At 40.6% G+C, this 20683-nt stretch overlaps 1 protein-coding gene across 1 annotated transcript in view; it reads left to right on the top strand.

Moving 5' to 3' along the window:
* LOC120017430 (protocadherin-15-like) overlaps window positions 1-20683 on the top strand; it is a 140932-nt gene that overhangs the window by 72774 nt on the left and 47475 nt on the right. The window contains exons 13-16 of the mRNA XM_038960177.1: window positions 10879-11072; window positions 12435-12567; window positions 12819-12898; window positions 17209-17302. Coding sequence (XP_038816105.1) covers window positions 10879-11072; window positions 12435-12567; window positions 12819-12898; window positions 17209-17302 — 501 coding nt within the window. The remainder of the gene's footprint in view (window positions 1-10878; window positions 11073-12434; window positions 12568-12818; window positions 12899-17208; window positions 17303-20683) is intronic.

Here is a 20683-nt window from a genome sequence, read left to right as displayed (position 1 = left end):
GTGCGCTTGCTAATTCAAGAGGGAAAAAGGACGTTCTAAATCCAAACAACGATTGTTCTTGACAAAGGACACCTTGTACAACATTCTGATGGAAGATCAGCAAAAGTAGGACCCATTTTATGATGTTATTTCATATATCTGTCGAACTGTGTACTATTAGTTTTGCGCCCAGGTTTTGGGCACTCGGTCGACATAACGTAAGCCTTATGTGGTAATGAAGTTATTTTTAGAATTCTAACACGGCGATTGCATTAAGAACTAGTGGATCTATCATTTCCTATACAACATGTATTTTTTTGTTATGTTTATGAATAGCTATTTGGTCAGAATATGTGTGTCAGAAAAAGTGTCCGAAAAAAATCCGGACGTTGTGGGAAAAAGTAGCTACGTTAGCACAATGTATAACCACTGATTTCAGCTCTAAATATGCACATTTTCGAACAAAACATAAGTGTATGTATAACCTGATGTTATAGGACTGTCATCTGATGAAGAATATCAAGGTTAGTCAAAAATTATATATCTTTTACTGGTTTGTCACAATCGCTAACTTTTACTGCTGGAAAATGGCTTGTGTTTCTGGCTATTGTGGTAAGCTAATATAACGCTATATTGTGTTTTCGCTGTAAAACACTTAAGAAATCGGAAATATTTGCTGGATTCACAAGATGCTTGTCTTTCATTTGCTGTACACTATGTATTTTTCAGAAATGTTTTATGATGAGTATTTAGGTATTTGACGTTGGTGTCTGTAATTATTCTGTCTGCTTTCGGTGCAATTTCTGATTGTAGCTGCAATGTAAACTATGATTTATACCTGAAATATGCACATTTTTCGAACAAAACATAGATTTATTGAATAACATGTTATAAGACTGTCATCTGATGAAGTTGTTTGTTGGTTAGTTTGGTTGGTTCTTGGTTAGTTAGGTTGGCTTTGTGCATGCTACCTGTGCTGTGAAAAATGTCTGTCCTTTTTTGTATTTGGTGGTGAGCTAACATAAATATACGTGCTGTTTTCGCTGTAAAACATGTTAAAAATCGGACATGTTGGCTGGATTCACAAGATGTGTACCTTTCATTTGCTGTATTGGACTTGTTAATGTGTGAAAGTTAAATATTTCTAAAAAATATATTTTGAATTTCGCGCTCTGCCTTTTCAGTGGAATGTTGGAGGAGTTCCGCTGGCGGAACGCCTGAGCAGTAAAGGTTAACCTGTTGAGGACAGAGGGCGCTGTTTTCACTTTGGGGGAAAATCGTGCCCAATTTAAACGGCCTCGTACTCAATTCTTGCTCGTACAATATGCATATTATTATTACTATTGGATAGAAAACACTCTCTAGTTTCTAAAACCGTTTGAATTATATCTGTGAGTAAAACAGAACTCATTTTGCAGCAAACTTCCTGACAGGAAGTGGAAAATCTGAAATCGATGCTCTGTTCTAGGGCCTGCCTATAAATGTCCTTGATATTTATTAATATACATGCACTTCATACGTCTTCCACTAGATGTCGACAGGCAGTGAGAGAAGAAATGGAGTGTATAACTTGATCTGGGGTCGAGTAAAACCTCTTGGCATGACGTGTCACCAGTTTCCTGTTTTCTGGAGCGCGCGAGGTATTGCCTTCTGAAAAGCTGTCGTTATAGACGACTAATATCTCCGGCTTTGATTTTATTTGATAAATGTGACAATATCATCGTAAGTATGTTTTTTCAATATAGTTTTATTAGATTATTGAAATTTATTCGGGACGTTAGGCGTGTTGCGTTGTGTGCCTTTGTTCAGGAAGGAGAGCTTCGCGCTACTTTGCTAGCTTTCCGTGCTAATTGACTGGAGAAGAGGACATTCTAAAACCAAACAACGATTGTTCTGGACAAAGGACCCCTTGTACAACATTCTGATGGAAGATCATCAAAAGTAGGACCCATTTTATGATGTTATTTCATATATCTGTCGTACATGTGTACTAGTAGTTTGCGGACAGGTTTTGGGCACTCTCTCGCCATAACGTAAACTGCATATCCTAATGAAGTTATTTTTAGAATTCTAACACGGCGATTGCATTAAGAACTAGTGTATCTATCATTTCCTATACAACATGTATTTTCTAGTAACGTTTATGAATAGTTATTTGGTCAGAATGGTTGAGTGTCATAAAAATATCCGCACATTCTGGGAAAAAGATGCTACGTTAGCACAATGTATAACCACTGATTTCAGCTTTAAATATGCACATTTTCGAACAAAACATAAGTGTATGTATAACCCGATGTTATAGGACTGTCATCTGATGAAGGTTTATGAAGGTTAGTGAAAATTAATATCTTTTGCTGGTTTATTCGCTATCGCTAACGTGCCTATTGCTATCGCTAACGTGCCTTGATGAATGAATGCGGTAGTGTGGTAGGCTATTGTAGTAAGCTAATATAATGCTATATTGTGTTTTCGCTGTAAAACACTTAAAAAATCGGAAATATTGGCTGGATTCACAAGATGTTTGTCTTTAATTTGCTGTACACCATCGATTTTTCAGAAATGTTTTATGATGAGTATTTAGATATTTGACGTTGGTGTCTGTAATTACTCTGGCTGCTTCGGTGCTATTTCTGACGGTAGCTGTGATGGTAGCTGCAATGTAAAACTGATTTATACCTCAAATATGCACATTTTTCGAACAAAACATAGATTTATTGTATAACATGTTATACAATAAATCTATGTTTTGTTCGAAAAATTTAAAATGTAAAACTGATTTATACCTCAAATATGCACATTTTTCGAACAAAACATAGATTTATTTTATACAATAAATCTATGTTTTGTTCGAAAAATGTGCATATTTGAGGTATAAATCAGTTTTACATTGCAGCTACCATCACAGCTACCGTCACAAATAGCACCGAAGCAGCCAGAGTAATTACAGACACCAACGTGAAATACCTAAATACTCATCATAAAACATTTCTGAAAAATACATGGTGTACAGCAAATGAAAGACAAGCATCTTGTGAATCCAGCCAATATTTCCGATTTCTTAAGTGTTTTACAGCGAAAACACAATATAGCATTATATTAGCTTACCACAATAGCCAGAAACACAAGCCATTTACCAGCAGCAAAAGTTAGCGATCGTAACAAACCAGCAAAAGATATATAATTTTTGACTAACCTTGATAAGCTTCATCAGATGACAGTCCTATAACATCAGGTTATACATACACTTATGTTTTGTTCGAAAATGTGCATATTTAGAGCTGAAATCAGTGGTTATACATTGTGCTAACGTAGCATCTTTTTCCCCAGAATGTCCGGATATTTTTATGACACGCAACTCTTCTGACCAAATAACTATTCATAAACGTTACTAAAAAATACATGTTGTATAGGAAATGATAGATACACTAGTTCTTAATGCAATCGCCGTGTTAGAATTCTAAAAATAACTTCATTACGACATCCAGCTTAGTTATAGCGAGAGAGTGCCCAAAATCTGGGCGCAAACTAATAGTACACATGTTCGACAGATATATGAAATAGCATCATAAAATGGGTCCTACTTTTGATGATCTTCCATCAGAATGTTGTACAAGGGGTCCTTTGTCGGGAACAATCGTTGTTTGGTTTTAGAATGTCCTCTTCTCCAGTCAATTAGCACGGAAAGCTAGCAAAGTGGCGCGAAGCTCTCCTTCGTGAACAAACGCAGACAAAGCAACACGCCTAACGTCCCGAAAAAATTTCAATAATCTAATAAAACTATATTGAAAAAACATACTTTACGATGATATTGTCACATTTATCAAATAAAATCAAAGCCGGAGATATTAGTCGTCTATAACGACAGCTTTTCAGAAGGCAATACCAGGTCCCTTCTCGCGCGTTCCAGAAAACAGGACATTGGTGTCACGTCATGCCAAGAGCTTTTATTCGACCTCAGATCAAGTTATACACTCCATTTCTTCTCTCACTGCCTGTTGACATCTAGTGGAAGGCGTATGAAGTGCATGTATACTAATACATATCAAGCACATTTATAGGCAGGCCCTAGAACAGAGCATCGATTTCAGATTTTCCACTTCCTGTCAGGAAGTTTGCTGCAAAATGAGTTCTGTTTTACTCACAGATATAATTCAAACGGTTTTAGAAACTAGAGAGTGTTTTCTATCCAATATTAATAATAATATGCATATTGTACGAGCAAGAATTGAGTACGAGGCCGTTTGAAATGGGCACCTTTTATCCAGGCTACTCAATACTGCCCCTGCAGCCCAAACAGGTTAAAGGGATATCAACCAGATTCCTTTTCCTATGGCTTCCTCAGGGTAGGGTATGAACAGTCTTTCGACATAGTTTCAAGCTTTTATTCTGAAAAATGAGTGAGATTTATCAAATCGCGTCAGTGGATAGCCAATGTCCTTCCATTAGTTCATGCGCGCGCCTGGTAGCTAGACATTTTCTTTCTCTCTTGTATTGAATAGTTTACAGTCCGGTTGAAATATTATCGATTATTTATGTTAAAAACAACCTGAGGATTGTTTATAAAAAACGTTTGACATGTTTCTACGAACTTTACGGATACTATTTGGAATTTTCGTCAAGCCTTGATGACCTGCCTAAGGCTGTGGAATACTGAACATAACGCGCCAAACAAATGGAGGTTTTTTGATATAAAAATAATCTTTATCGAACAAAAGGAACATTTATTGTGTAACTGGGAGTCTCGTGAGTGCAAACGTCCGAAGATCATCAAAGATAAGCGAATAATTTTATTGCTTTTCTGACTTCCGTGAACAATCTACATTGCTGCTAGGTGTTTGTAATGTTTTGTCTAGTGATCGATAAACTATTTTCAAAATCTGACACGACAGGTGGATTAATGCAATCGCCGTGTTAGAATTCTAAAAATAACTTCATTACGACATCCAGCTTAGTTATAGCGAGAGAGTGCCCAAAATCTGGGCGCAAACTACTATTTCACATGTTCGACAGATATATGAAATAGCATCATAAAATGGGTCCTACTTTTGATGATCTTCCATCAGAATGTTGTACAAGGGGTCCTTTGTCCAGAACAATCATTGTTTGGTTTTAGAATGTCCTCTTCTCCAGTCAATTAGCACGGAAAGCTAGCAAAGTAGCGCAAAGCTCTCCTTCGTGAACAAAGGCACGCAACACGCCTAACGTCCCGAAAAAATTTCAATAATCTAATAAAACTATATTGAAAAAACATACTTTACGATGATATTGTCACATTTATCAAATAAAATCAAAGCCGGAAATATTAGTCGTCTATAACGACAGCTTTTCAGAAGGCAATACCAGGTCCCTTCTCGCGCGCTCCAGAAAACAGGAAACTGGTGACACGTCATGCCAAGAGCTTTTATTCGACCCCAGATCAAGTTATACACTCCATTTCTTCTCTCACTGCCTGTCGACATCTAGTGGAAGACGTATGAAGTGGATGTATACTAATAAATATCAAGGACATTTATAGGCAGGCCCTAGAACAGAGCATCGATTTCAGATTTTCCACTTCCTGTCAGGAAATTTGCTGCAAAATGAGTTCTGTTTTACTCACAGATATAATTCAAACGGTTTTAGAAACTAGAGAGTGTTTTCTATCCAATATTAATAATAATATGCATATTGTACGAGCAAGAATTGAGTACGAGGCCGTTTAAATTGGGCACGATTTTCCCCCAAAGTGAAAACAGTGCCCTCTGTCCTCAACAGGTTAATGTGTGAAAGTTAAATATTTCTAAAAAATATCTTTTGAATTTCGCGCCCTGCACTTGAAGTGGCTGTTGTCATATTGTGCCCGGCTTCGGGCTTGCAGCCCAAAGAAGTTAACCAGTTAGTGACCACACCCATGTGAGCACAGACATTATGTCGGCGTCATGGAACGCCCCTTTTTCTAAAGTGCGTGACAAATGTACATCGGACCAAGCAGGCGAACGTTGTGAACCGGACGTCACGAATGGTTAGACTCTACAAGACCAGTACACGGACAGCGTGAGCTGAAGGTACGAAATGGTTAGAAACTCTGAAACTTTCTCGAGGAAAGAAGATGTACACAGGAACATTCAGTCTGCAGCTGTTTAACTCTTGAAGCTAGGGGGCAGAATTTTTATGTTTGGAAAATTAACGTTCCCAATGTAAGCCGCCTATTTCTCAGGTCCAGATGCTAGAATATGCATATAATTGACAGAGTAGGATAGAAAACACTCTAAAGTTTCCAAAACTGCCAAAATATTGTCTGTGAGTATAACAGAACTGATTTTGCAAGCAGAAACCTGAGGAAATCCAACCCAGAAATGCCTCTTATTTTGAAAAATCACTGTTCCATTGCCTGTCTTTCGTCCATTTAAGACTTCATATGAAAACAATTATCTCATTTAGAAGGCTAACATCACATTACATCTTCTCACAAATAGTTTCGTATTTAATCATATAAGTTCCACAACATCTGGATGTGAATCTGATCACTGGGAAATATACACATTCAGAGATAGTCATGTCCTGCTGTCCTTAGTTACATCACAAATTAGTAATGAATTCGACATGATTGTTCTTTAATAAGTACCCACGGACCCTTCCAACTGTTTGGACTACAGAAATATTGTTTCATTATCCAACCTTGGATGTCACAATACCACAAAATCTCTCTGTTGTAACGAAGGAATTTTTAACTTCCCTTTCATTGTGTGGGAGAGAGAGAGTTCCTGCAGGTATTTATGACCATCATAAAATGGGGGGGGGGTCTGGCACCTATGAAGTCATGACACCATTCTACTGCCAATGTTTGTCTATGGAGATTGCATGGCTGTGTGCTCGATTTTATACACCTGTCGGCAAAGGGTGTGGCTGAAATAACTGGATCCACAAATTTTAAGGGGTATCCACATACTTTTGTATATATAGTGTATATTGTCAACATTGAGTTGTGCCGGTGCATGATCCATCCATACAGCTAACGTTAACGTTACAGCTTTGTTGGCTAGCTAACGTTACTGGCTAACTTTATTTGGCTAGCTAACTGGCAATAGCAGCCAAGGACATTCACTATCTTATTTGTGCTTATTTCAGGCAAGTGTCAAGTCTCAATGCCAACAGTTACACAGATGACTTCATCCATGTGAAAACCCTTCCATAGAAAAACATAGCTAACTTCCTGTTCTTGTAGCTTGCCTCTCATCCGACTGGAGTTGGCTAGCTACTATCGCTGTTGCTGCACAACCCAAGTGATTTGGTTAGGTTTTAGAACTCTGAGATTCAGCTGAAAAAAATCTAGGATTCTCAGAAATGCTACAAAAAGTTAGCACATTGTTGGTTCTTAATGGACAGAAATGAGCCTGTGAGAGCGATTAAATTATACATTTAATAAAAAGTGTTGCACCTACAAACTTAATCAGTCTGAAAGGTGGCAAGTCTAATGGTTACTTTATGGACCCTGTCACCTCGTTATAACCCAATGTCTAGAATTTGAGAAAGGTTTGGACAAAAAGTGGTCTGACAACCCTAATGCTAACAACCCTGTCAAAAATCCATTATAGTGGTTCTCGGTAACGGCTGGACACATCATGACAAGAGGCAGGAAGTGTGTTGTGTACCTCCAAGTTTATTTGAGAATTCTCATCTACATTGGTGTCATATTGGCTTAGATGTGATGGTAGGGAGATTTTATGTAACATTGAGCTTCAAGTTACCAATGCATATACTATTGTAGGGGCTATCATCCCCACAATAATAACTTTGGTGTGTACAGATTTACCATATCTGACATCTGCTGCATCTAAAGACATACATTTATGTAAAATATTTATCTGCTTCTAATGACGAGATGGGTTCAAATCGGGTTTTTTCAAATACTTTGACCATTTGATTGAGCCTGCCTGCACTGGCAGCTGGGAAGGGTTTACACTTTTGGGACTATTCCATCTCTTCTGTAGCACCAGACAAACTCAATGAAGTGCAAATTAATTACCTGAAAGGAAACAATACTATTTGAACCCAGGTCCGATAATGACATCAGATGTAGAATTAGACAGACATATTAAAGGGGCAGAGCGATAACAAAACTAAAATTGTGAAAATTATGATAATGCCCTTTTTGTGTTTTAGCTGCTTGAAAAATAATGCTGGAATTTCAACCTGTTCGGTGGGATTGAGTTTTTGGCCCAGATCATGACAGCACAATCTGATCTGTTTATTCTGACCGGTGACCAGTCATCTTTTATTTGCATATATATCCTCCAACTTTGAAGGGGTAAGCGGGTAGGCTGATTAAAAACCAAGCATGAAAACCACCTCCTCTTAATTAAGGCTTTTTTTTGTCTGCCCAATGCAATTGGGAAGTAGTCAAGACTATCGGTAAAGGGTTTGGCTTCTGAGACCGATTGGAAATTAATCATAATCACCAAAGCTTTATTAAAATATAAAGTTTGAGAGGAATAAAACAGTGAGCTGACATTCCCTTTTTATCTATGCATTGTTGGCAGGCCCACATTATTGGAGCAATGCAGGTCCTGTTTTGGACGTAAGTAAAACCCCCTCCATGATGTAGGCTACGTGTCCATTCCTATCATGAAACGAGAGATGAGAACCTCTGTGAATTCTGGTGAACCTCGTATTTAGAAGTTATCTGTAACCTGTAAAAATTGCTTGTTTTCTGTTTATTTTTATTACAACAAAAATGTATTAGAAAGATTCACCTTCCTGGTTTTATTGTGACAACGTCTGTGCCGCGTTTGCAATGCAACTTCTGGAGAAGTGTTAATGCGGTCTGTAAGATTGTTCCAATATGTTTATAAAACCTACTGGGAGCAGTTTAACAGTGAGTGAACATTCTCCCTTTCTCTTTATATTGGATCTTTGTCCAGCTACTGTGAAAAGTTTGGATGTGCGTAAAACCGCCCCCATAGTCTGCGTTGTTTTAAAATTCTATGCCAACGGGGAGAAATGATGGTGCCTGTAAGTGTGACATAGCCTATTTGTTGTTTCGTTTTGTTTAGAATTTGATTAGAAATTCGTTCTCTTTTTAGGCCTTATCAATTATGAATTTAAACTTGCTTATTGACAATGTTTGGCATGTCCATGCTCAGCCATATTGCAATTTACAGCCCTTATATCAGTGTGAATGCTATTGAAGCCATGCAATTACTAGAACCATGTGGACTGCAAATGGGTTCAAATTAACACATTTGGCAAAGATTCTGTAGGTCTACATTTTGGTATTTCGTTTCTGTAAGCCATTTAACAAACGTTAATGGACTAATATTGGAATTTGACTTGATTCCAAGGCAATACAAAACATTCCGTAAATACACAACCTAAAGCAAACACATATTTCACACATATTTCACAAACACGTTCTGATTGGCTAGTAAGGGGCCAAGCCTCGACACAACCACACCTTGTTTATTCATCAAAACCAAGACCTTTCGCGCCAATGCCAGCAAATGTGCCAATAATTGTGATTGTGAAAATATAAAAATGATTTCTGACACAGCACTGAACCTATAGCACTACCACCTGATCTTAGATTTACCCTTGCATTAGGTTTGTTAAAATAGAGCCCATAGATTCTCACTCAATTAGGATCGATATTTTAGAAGGGAGGAGAAGTTGTTTACTGTAGCAGTTAGAAAAGGTCAGTAGTTCTGTATACACACTAGTGGTGCGCGGGTATAGCCCATCTGCAACTGCCCGACTATATCTGATAAAGTGAAAATCTGAGGCCTGCACCCAACCCAAACCAGCAAATATAGAAAATGCAATATAGGCTAAGGTCAAAGACTGCAGAAATATATATTTGTTTACTTTTCTGGCCCTCCCTTCTCTTTATTTTCAACTTTCTCAGCTTGGTCTTATTGAATTAAACTTCAACAATGTCCTTTTTGCCTCTGTGGATTGACTTGAACTTTTTCTGCCCTTCCTAAAAGCATTATTTGGCGATTGGCTGTGTAGGCTATTTGGCGCACGTGTACAATTAAATCCTAAAGTTTAGGCGTATGCAGTAATACCAGATAGCCTAAAATAATTAAAGAAAAACCTCAATGTAGCCTATATAAATAACACAATAATTATAAATTTATGACATTTTTAAGGTATTGTTTCTCTTTATTCAACCCAGCCGTTACCCACCCTGTTACGAGTGTGTACTGGAGGCGAAGTCAGGTGCAGGAGAGCAGAGTATAGTAAACAGGCGCACTTTTTTATTCCGGTCCAAATGAAAGCACATAAGTACAGAAATGTGCCCAAAACACGGAACATGAACAAAAGTCTGGCGCGTGACAATACCCACATAACATAAAACAATTTCACACAAAGGAATGTAGGGGAACAGTGGACTAAATACATTCAGTGTGATTAGGGAATGAAAACCAGGTGTGTATGGAACAAGACAAAACAAATGGAAATATGAAAAATGGAGCGGCGATGGCTAGAAAGCCGGTGACGTCGATCGCCGAACAAGGAGAGGGGCCGACTTCGGCGGAAGTCTTGACACACCCGCCCTTCAGCCACATAATATTTAATGACCCTAAACCTGTCTGTCCCGCGGATATATCTGCTAGGACGGGGGGTTATGAGTCAACACACTCATCACTAATACACACAGCTTACAAGAGCACCCGTCTGGTAAATGTCACTCATTGTATGCCGGTCCTGTACACATAACATTACAAAAACAGGTGGGGCCCTCTCACGAATCACTATTGCCTGCCTAGAAACATTTTCAACTCAGTTTAGTAAATTGAATAGTTGGCGGCTTTGAATGTTGATTTTAGGGCCCTCCACATCCTGCTGAGAATACACTGAATTCTTCCTCTCTCACACTGACTCTCCCTCCCTCTCTCTCTCGCTCTCTCTCTCTCTCAGCTGATGGCATTGGATGCTGATGAGGGGTTAAACGGTCTGGTGACCTATGAGATCCTTGCCGGAGCGCAGGGTGTTTTCATCATCAATAACCGCACTGGACGAATCACCATCGCACCCGGGATAGCCCTTAGCGTGGGCCGTTCTTACGCCCTCACAGTGAAGGCTGCGGACAATGCACCAGAGATCCAGAGAAGGTACATTCATTTCATACATTCATTTTTATATCTATTTGTTCTTTCAGCCTTTCTTTTGCTCAATCACACCTTTCATTTGTTAATGTGTGCATTGAAATGACTGTATATTAATATCTATGGATTATTTAGGTGATTATTTTTTATGTAAAATCTTGTTTCTTACTCAGTTTTTCATTTTTCGGACTCCTTCAGTTGACCAAGTATTCAATAAGTCAGGATTTCATACATGTATTCATCCATCTTATTTAGTCGTTGTTCCATCTGATTGTTTATTCCTACTGTACAGTCACTTGTAGGTCTATTCAATTCATGCAAATTGAATCAATGTATTCTTTATTGAATGTGCATATCGAGTAATGTATCCGCTGTGATTGAAGTTGTGAATGGTAAGAGGCTGTATGAAGACATATTTGACTGGCTGTTGTAGACAAACTGTTTAGAATCAAGTATCAGATGGCTTCCTTCTTACAGACATTAGAAATACATATTTTTCATGTATTTCTCTTTATTTTCAACTATCATTGATAATGGTGTGTTGCTTTTTATGTAGTTGTTGCCTCATATTCCTGTTGGCAAGTAGCAAGTGACTAGCAAACTTTTCTGAAAGTTTATATGGACTATCTTAGCCTAGGCTAAAAACTCAAACTTTACGTCAGTATTGGAGTTTTGAACAGAAAGAGGTGACGCCTGCAGTAGAATGGGTTTTGCTGAAGATAGTTTGCCATGACTGGGTCAGACTGTGCAAACACACGTCTATTGGCCTTGGCAAACAGTGCCTCTGTATGCATACTGTTCAGCAGCTTTTTCAAATTAACACATTTAGGCTACCGGTTGGAAACTGAAGCACTTTCTTCATGATAGCTCCTTGTTTCTGTAAGGCCGTTCAATATGCTATATACAATATCATATTTAGCTTACTGTATATGAGGGCACGGCTCCCTCATTGGCTTGTTCAACTACCTTTATCAGCCTCTTGATGTCCTTGTTGGATGCCAGGAAACCCATGACAACCTTCAATTCCCTGATGAACCACCAATGTACTATTACACTTGCGCTCTAATATATTGGTACCCATGCACGATTCACACTTTTTCAATAGGTTTAAATTGAAAACATTTTGGTGTTCACGCGTGTATATGTTTGATTAACAACTGCACTGGACCAAGAAAATATTGTGTCAAAAAATGGCCAGGACTAAATGATTCAGAATTCAAATTAATTTGGTTGGAGACAGGTGATTCTTGTGTAATGTTTCTCACCTGTAGTAATTTGGAGGTGCCTACAGGGTAGCAATAGCCATTGAACCTGAAAACCAGACCATTACCTTTACTTCCGCCCTCTTGTTGCCCTCCACCCCTCCAGGAGCTCTATCACCACGGTGTACATCGAGGTGCTGCCCCCCAACAACCAGAGCCCCCCACGCTTCCCCCTCTTCATCTACAACCTGGAGGTCAGCGAGGCCATGAGGATAGGAGCCATCCTGCTCAACCTACAGGTGAGAGACACACAGCAGGAGTCAAAGGTCACATAACTAGATCGATGGAGGTCAGGAGAGGGCAGTGTGATTACTCAGGTTGAGATCATGGAAGCGTTTGAGTTTAGCAAACAGCAATTACTAAACCAGCCAGTATGGATTATCAGATGTACTGTAATATCATATGATTTAATAGATTTTAAGCATTTGTGTTGGCGGTGGAAGTAAACGCATCCTTGATTTCTATCTTCTGTTCTTGTTGTTTTTCATAGGCCACAGACAGAGAGAATGACCCAATCACATACCAGATTTTGAGTGGGGATATCCAGCAAGTCTTCAACCTCTCTAAAACGTAATATGGATGGATGGATGATTCAGAATAGCATTTGTGCCTTGTCTTGTTTCAGTCCTTGAGAATGAGAAATATTAAAGTTGTTAGTATGAGTAATGACCGTGTGGAAATATATTTTAAGAAATTATTCACAAAATGAGGCACAATTATCCTAACGAGCCTCTTGTCTAGAATGTGCCCTGAGTCAATGGCCTGTACAATTAACCTAACTTGTTACATTTGGACAAGGGCAAAATTCAGAACATTCACATCTGTCCCCGAGGCTGACAGGATTATGTGGATACTTTTTCTGATTAGACTTGAAGCAACAAATTACTGGGTTTACTAAAGGCTTGGTGGTACAAAAACTTACATGAGCCAATGCCTATTATGACTTTTTAATAGGTGCTTTATGTGAAACAGATGCAGATCAGCTTTGAAACTTTATAGTGAAACTATGGCTTGTTTAGGCTACAAAAATATTTAATATGTAAATAATGATGGCAGCATTAAATACAGTGCATTCGGGAAGTATTCAGACCCTTTGACTTTTTCCAAATTTTGTTATGTTACAGCCTTATTCTAAAATATATTTTCCAAATTGTTTTCCTCATCAATCTACACAAAATACCCCATAATGACAAAGCAAAAACAGATTTGTTTATTTTTTAGCAAAAAAAGTACAAATATATAATACAAGTATTCAGACCCTTTACTCAGTACTTTGTTGAAGCACCTTTGGCAGCGATTACAGCCTCGAGTCTTCTTGGGTATGACGCTACAAGCTTGGCACACCTGTATTTTGGGAGTTTCTCCAATTCTTCCCTGCAGATCCTCTCAAGCTCTGTCAGTTTGGATGGGGAACTTCGCTGCATAGCTATTTTCAGGTCTTTCCAGAGATCGGGTTCAAGTCCAGGCTCTGGCTGGGCCACTCAAGGACATTCAGGGACTTGTCCCAAGGCTACTCCTGCTATGTTTTGGCTGTGTGCTTAGGTTTGTTGTCCTATTGGAAGGTGAACCTTTGCCCCAATCTGAGGTCCTGAGCACTCTGGATCAGGTTTTCATCAAGGATCTCTCTGTACTTTGCTTCGTTCATCTTCCCCTTGATCCTGACTAGTCTCCCAGTCCTTTCCTCTGAAAAACATCCCCACAGCATGATGCTGCCACCACCATGCTTCCTCGTAGGGATGGTGCTAGGTTTCCTCCAGACATGACGCTTGGCATTCAGGCCAAAGAGTTAAATCTTGGTTTTATCAGACCAGAGAATCTTGTTTCTCAAGGTCTGAGAGTACTTTAGGTGCCTTTTGGCAAACTCCAAGCGGGCTGTTATGTGCCTTTTACTGAGAAGTGGCTTCCAAACTGGCCACTCTACCACGAAGGCCTGATTGGTGGAATGCTGCGGAGATGGTTGTCCTTCTGGAAGGTTCTCCTATCTCCACAGAGGAACTCTGGAGCTCGGTCAGAGTGACCATCAGGTTGTTGGTCACCTCCCTGACCAAGGCCCTTCTCCCGGAATGCTGTTTGGCCAGGCGGCCAGCTCTAGGAAGAGTCTTGGTGTTACCAAACTTCTTCCATTTAGGAATGATGGAGGCCACTGTGTTCTTGGGGACCTACAATGCTGCAGACATTTTTGGGTACCCTTCCCCAGATTTGTGCCTCGACACAATCCTGTCTCGGAGCTCCACGAACAATTCCTTCGACCTCATGGCTTGGTTTTTGCTCTGACATGCACTGTCAACTGTGGGACCTTATATAGACAGGTGTTTGCCTTTCCAAATCATGTCCACTCAATTGAATTTACCACAGGTGGACTCCAATCAAGTTGTAGAAACATCTCATGGATGATCAATGTAAACAGGATGCACCTGAGCTCAATTTCAGTCTGAATACTTTTGTAAATAAGGTATTTCGGTTTTTTGTTTTTAATACATTTGCAAACAGAAAACAAACTATTTTTCTTTGTCATTGTGGGTTATTGTGTGTAGATTGTTGAGGAACATGTTTTATTTAATACATTTTAGAATAAGGCTGTAATGTAAGGTCTGAATACATTCCGAATGCACTGTATATTGAGAAAAGAACAAAAACACCCTGGGTCAACTGCATCTATCATCATCCATGTTTAGAAAACATAGCTTTATGAGCTAGCTAGTGGAAATCCTCTACAACATCCTCCCCTATAGCCTAGAAAGCACAGCCAGTCCTCAGCCTCACTGAGTTGTTACACGGGTCAATGCGTGAAAAGGAGAAGGAGGTGGAGAAGGAGGATACAACCAGAAAGAAGATGAAAATTGTCATCAGTCACCCACTGCCAATACAGTCTGTCAGAGCAAGGAATGGGAGAGGAGGCGGAGGGGGTGGAGTGAGAGAGGGATAGAGGCGAGAGGAGAAACACCATAAAATATTTACGAGGCGAGTGCTGTTTACTGCCCCTTAAATAAACAAGGAAATAAAGTGGGAAGCGTCCCGTGCAATGGCGCCGTGGTGAGGAGACATGGGGAGACTGAAAACAAGGCACCCTTTCAGCCATTTGTTTCTCTAATTGATTAAAGCCTCTCCCAGCCATGCCAGGAAGGCTTGTTTAGGCATTGTTTCCCCCTCTTTTGTTTTAGTTTGTTTACTCTTAATCTGTCTCCATGTTGGAGCGATTGTTTGTATGGAGGGATGATTACTTTGCGCAGGCCCGGTGGTAGCAGCAGTAAGAAAAGATGTGACAATATCTCCAGGACTCTGAAACATCTGTGGTTGGTACAGGAATCTCTCCGAGCAGATACAATTGACGTCTTCCTAAAACAAGCGCATATCCTACTGTGTCTGTTGGAGAAGTCGAATGGTTACACATTACTATAACAGCCCTCAGCAGATTTACTGTATAAGTACACCACTGTATATTCCCCTAACCATGTGCTGGGACTTCTGATGAATCGAAGGATAATTAACCGGTAATGTATGCTTGATGAGCATGCGAGATAATTATGGCATCCTAGTCAGAGCTGCTCTCTCATTTTTCAAGCCCATCCAGAACTCTTGAGGGGGATGACGGGGCGGCATAGGTTTTGTGCAGCGTAGGATGTTCAGATTCAGGCCACATATGGTGCTGGTTTGATACGGCTATATGAATAATGGGCTCCTTGGTCTATAACTCCCTCTAAATGGAGCAGGTTCCCCGGAGGCATGATGGGTAGAGACATAGAAACTCAGCCTCAGATCTTTTCCCACTTTTAGCCAAGAATAGAGAGCAAAGATCACTACAACAAGGCCTGGACTCATCACTTGTATGATACACACAAAATATGCTACAGAGTCAAAGAGAGGACATACAAGTAGAATAGCAGATACCAGAGATCATATGTTCAGTACTGGGGAAAATACTTACAGGTTCATGCACACGGAAAGAAGCAAATATGGTGTGCAGAATCACTCACATCCAGCACGACCTTCCTACACTTGCCCTCCACTGTGTGTTAACAATATCCTATCAATCTGACAACCGCGTCCTCTCTCTAGGATCTCTCCTGTAGCTGCTGGCCCCTATCATACGTGATCAGTGTCCTCTCAAACAGGGTCGGAGTAGAGTTCACAACTTCGAGCAGCTTGGGATGGATTCCCTGTTGTCTGAGAAGCAAAGATCATCATCATCATCATTATTATAATCATCATATTCAAGTTCAGCTTCACTGCTCTTTGTCCCCAGGGCTTCATTCTGTGCAGAAGATGGATTTTAGGCCTTTGTGGCCATGGGTACAACAACTTTGCTGTGGAGGACACTGCTTTGCATTTTTATGCTGTTTGGAGAAAAATGTACTTGGCCTTGTGAACGCCATCTCAATTGGTGGCGGAGAAATGTACGGGCCATAACTAAGAGAACTCACTTGGAAAATTGACAACTTTAATCAAGCTTGGGGCTGGTCCTCTCAGGCTGTGATGCATTGGGGGGCAGACAGACAGGCGAGGAAGTGTAGGCTCTGTAACGCCATGGCTGACCTGCCTGGTCAAAGAAGCTTTAAATTATAGCCATGAGAGTGCAGGCGGAAAGGAGGAAAATGTGTAGCTGGATGTTTCTGTCTGTGTTTCCAATCGTGTGAGTGTGTTTGTGTGTGTCTGTGTGTGTGTGTGTGAGAGAGGGAGACAAAAAGAAAGAGAGAGGTGTGAAGAGAAAGTGTGTTCATGCCTCAAGTACACCTGCTCATTATACTGTACTGTAGCTTATCCAGTCATTGCAGATCCACTAGTGAGGAAACCAACAAATCCTGGATGGATTTAGTAGAGCATGGGTTTTGCTGTTGACTAATGCTGCTGTGTGTTGTGTGTTGTTGTCTCTCCCTCTACAGGATAGGCCTGCTGCTTTTGGGGAAGCCTCTGGACAGGGAGACAACTGACCAGTACCGTCTCATCGTCACTGCCTCTGATGGCAACCCAGGCGGGGTGAGAATATTTTATTCAGTTAGTAAGGGTGCATCGGTACACGTACCAAACCGTTTGAGTAAATATGAGCAACACAAAAAAAATGTCAGGCTTTTCCATTAAAAGAGCCTATGTGCACGTTGTAATCAAAATTCTAATCTGAATTGGCACATTTCAAACTGTCCTTTTGTGAGGCGCAGCCGGGAACTAGTTCTGTACGATGGCGAGTGGTGTGGATGATAAACCAGAATTGGAGGATCTTACATCATCGTTTAAGTGTCCAGTCTGGGAAGATTTTGGGCTTCCCATTAGATTACAATGGAAATGGACAGAGAGTTGTGGATAAAACGTTAACAGTATGTTGCCACGTTCAACACGAATACCCTATGCAGCTGCCAACACCTCAAAATTGAGCGCAAACTTGAATGCCGAAATCACCCCAGTATACCGGAACAAGACGGAAATGCAAATAAACAACAACACAACACCGTCTCCCCTCTGCATTCAAACAGCCCTTGGCAGCTGATTCTGACCGGGCCAAAGAAATTACAAGAGCGATAGGTAGGTTATGTTTATATGTTTTACAGTCTATGGTTTATAGCCGCTGATATGCGCCCAGTGTCTGTGGTTGAGAATAGGGGTTTTCAGCACCTCGTGAAAGTACTCAAGACACTTTACGAACTTCCCTCTTGCACCCATATCAGGAAACATGTAGTACACTCTCTATATAAGCAAACCATAGCCGAAATGTTTGCGCTTAATTAACAGCAGCAGCCCATCACGTTACCCCGGAGCGGGAGATGGACCGTGCTACAGACACGCATCTGGCACTGAAGGAGGCAGTGTCATGGTGCGTTCTAACCAAGTGGGAATTTACCACATACGACTGAGAAAAGCCACTTCAATTGCCTCCAACTGGTAATTACTAGTGGGAAACTTGTCTATTATCCTAACCACCCACTTCTCCCATAAGGTGACCTATGACGTCACCTACTAAGGAAATGGCCTATATAAAAGCATTTTCGGGCAGTTAAGTGCAACAACAAACATTATTTACAAAAAGCAATCTTTAAATGTGGTTTTTGAACTCTATAAATTACAAGCATGACAGCTGTACTTTTAGTTTATGGTTGGCACAGTTTGTTGGCCATTAGCCAATCGGCAATCCTCAACAAGTTCAAATCACATGAATCCATCCAATTGGTATTTACGACTTCACAACTGGTAAATTCCCACCTCCCACATGGTTACAAACGCAGCATCAGAGTGAAACTTGAGATGCCCAACATAACAATCCTGTCACAACAGACAATGCAAGGAACATTGTGAATGCTGAACATTGTGAATGGCATTTAATTTCCCTGCTGTACCGAAACCGTACCGAACCGTGATCTCAAAACCACAATATGTACTGAACTGTGGGTTTGGTGAACCGTTACACCCATGTCATTTAGGGAATTGGATGGATGGATTGGTTGATTGATTGATTGACACAATTTCTGGGAAGGTCTGACTTCCGATGATTTATACAAAGATCACAGCTAGGATACAGGCCTTTATAGTTATTTCCTTGAAGCTCATGCTAGGTCTTCAGAGATAGATAAACATGCACTTTACTGTGAGAAGACTATCCAGTGTTAAAGGGATACTTCAGGATTTTGGCAATGAGGCCCTTTATGTACTTTATGTACCCCAGAGTCAGATGAACTAATTGTTACCATTTTTATGTCTCTGTGTCCAGTATGAAGGACGGTTGGTGACCACCGTTTTCCCTGTTAACACTATCACGTGTCCCTTTACTGTGGCAATTGTGATCTAATCAACGCAATATTAGCTACGTTCAATGCAACACATACTGGAACAAAACAAACTATGCAAGAAATGTTGTTGTAGGCAAAACGCATCAGAGTAGGATTTTAATGCACTGACATGCACAACTCAGCCAAACTCTACACAGACCAGTGAGGTATAACCAATCAGAGCTGCAGTTAACCTAAACTCAGAAAAAAAAGAAACGTCCCTTTATCAGGACCCTGTCTTTCAAAGATAATTCGTAAAAATCTAAATAACTTCACAGATCTTCATTGTAAAGGGTTTAAACACTGTTTCCCTTGCTTGTTCAATGAACCATACGCAATTAATTAACATGCACCTGTGGAACGGTCGTTAAGACACTAACAGCTTACAGACGGTAGGCAATTAAGGTCACAGTTATGACTGTGAGACGCCTAAGACAGCGCTACAGGGAGACAGGATGGACAGCTGATCGTCTTCGCAGTGGCAGACCACGTGTAACAACACCTGCATAGGATCGGTACATCCGAACATCACACCTGCGGGACAGGTACAGGATGGCAACAGCAACTGCCCGAGCACTGCATCAGTGCTCAGACTGTCCCCAATAGGCTGAGAGAGGCTGGACTGAGGGCTTGTAGTCCTGTTGTAAGGCAGGTCCTTACCAGAAAGCACCGACAACAATGTTGCCTATGGGCACAAACCCACATCGCTGGACCAGACAGAACTGGCAAAAAGTGCTCTTCACTGACGAGTCGCGTTTTTGTCTCACCAGGGGTGACGGTCGGATTCACGTTTTTTGTCTAAGGAATGAGCGTTACACCGAGGCCTGTACTCTGGAGCGGGATCGATTCGGAGGTGGAGGGTCCGTCATGGTCTGGGGCGGTGTGTCACAGCATCATTGGACTTAGCCTGTTGTCATTGCAATCTCAACTCTGTGCGTTACATGGAAGACATCCTCCTCCCTCATGTGGTACCCTTCCAGCAGGCTCATCCTGACATGACCCTCCAGCATAACAATGCCACCAGCCATACTGCTCATTCTGTGCGTGATTTCCTGCAAGACAGGAATGTCAGTGTTCTGCCATGGCCAGTGAATAGCCCGGATCTCAATCCCATTGAGCATGTCTGGGACCTGTTGGATTGGAGAGTGAGGGCTAGGGCCATTCCCCCCAGAAATGTCTGGGAACTTGCAGGTGCCTTGGTGGAAGAGTGGGGTAACATCACACTGCAAGAACTCGCAAATCTGGTGCAATCCATGAGGAGGAGATGCACTGTAGTACTTAATGCAGCTGGTAGCCACACCAGATACTGACTGTTACTTTTGATTTTGACCCCCTCTTTGTTCAGGGACACATTATTCCATTTCTGTTAGTCACATGTCTGTGGAACTTGTTCAGTTTATGTCTCAGTTGTTGAATCTTGTAATGTTCATTCAAATATTTACACATGTTAAGTTTGCTGAAAATAAACGCAGTTGACAGTGAGAGAATGTTTTTTTGTTGTTGCTGAGTTTATATGCAAATTTCATGGAATGTAGGCCTACACAGCTATTTCCATGTTAAAATGTTATAGGATGCATTTTCTCCATTGTTTTTGATGGTAGGC

The sequence above is a fragment of the Salvelinus namaycush genome, chromosome 22 (assembly GCF_016432855.1).
Source record: "Salvelinus namaycush isolate Seneca chromosome 22, SaNama_1.0, whole genome shotgun sequence".
Taxonomy (NCBI): domain Eukaryota; kingdom Metazoa; phylum Chordata; class Actinopteri; order Salmoniformes; family Salmonidae; genus Salvelinus; species Salvelinus namaycush.
This window is presented reverse-complemented; position numbering and strand designations above follow the sequence as displayed.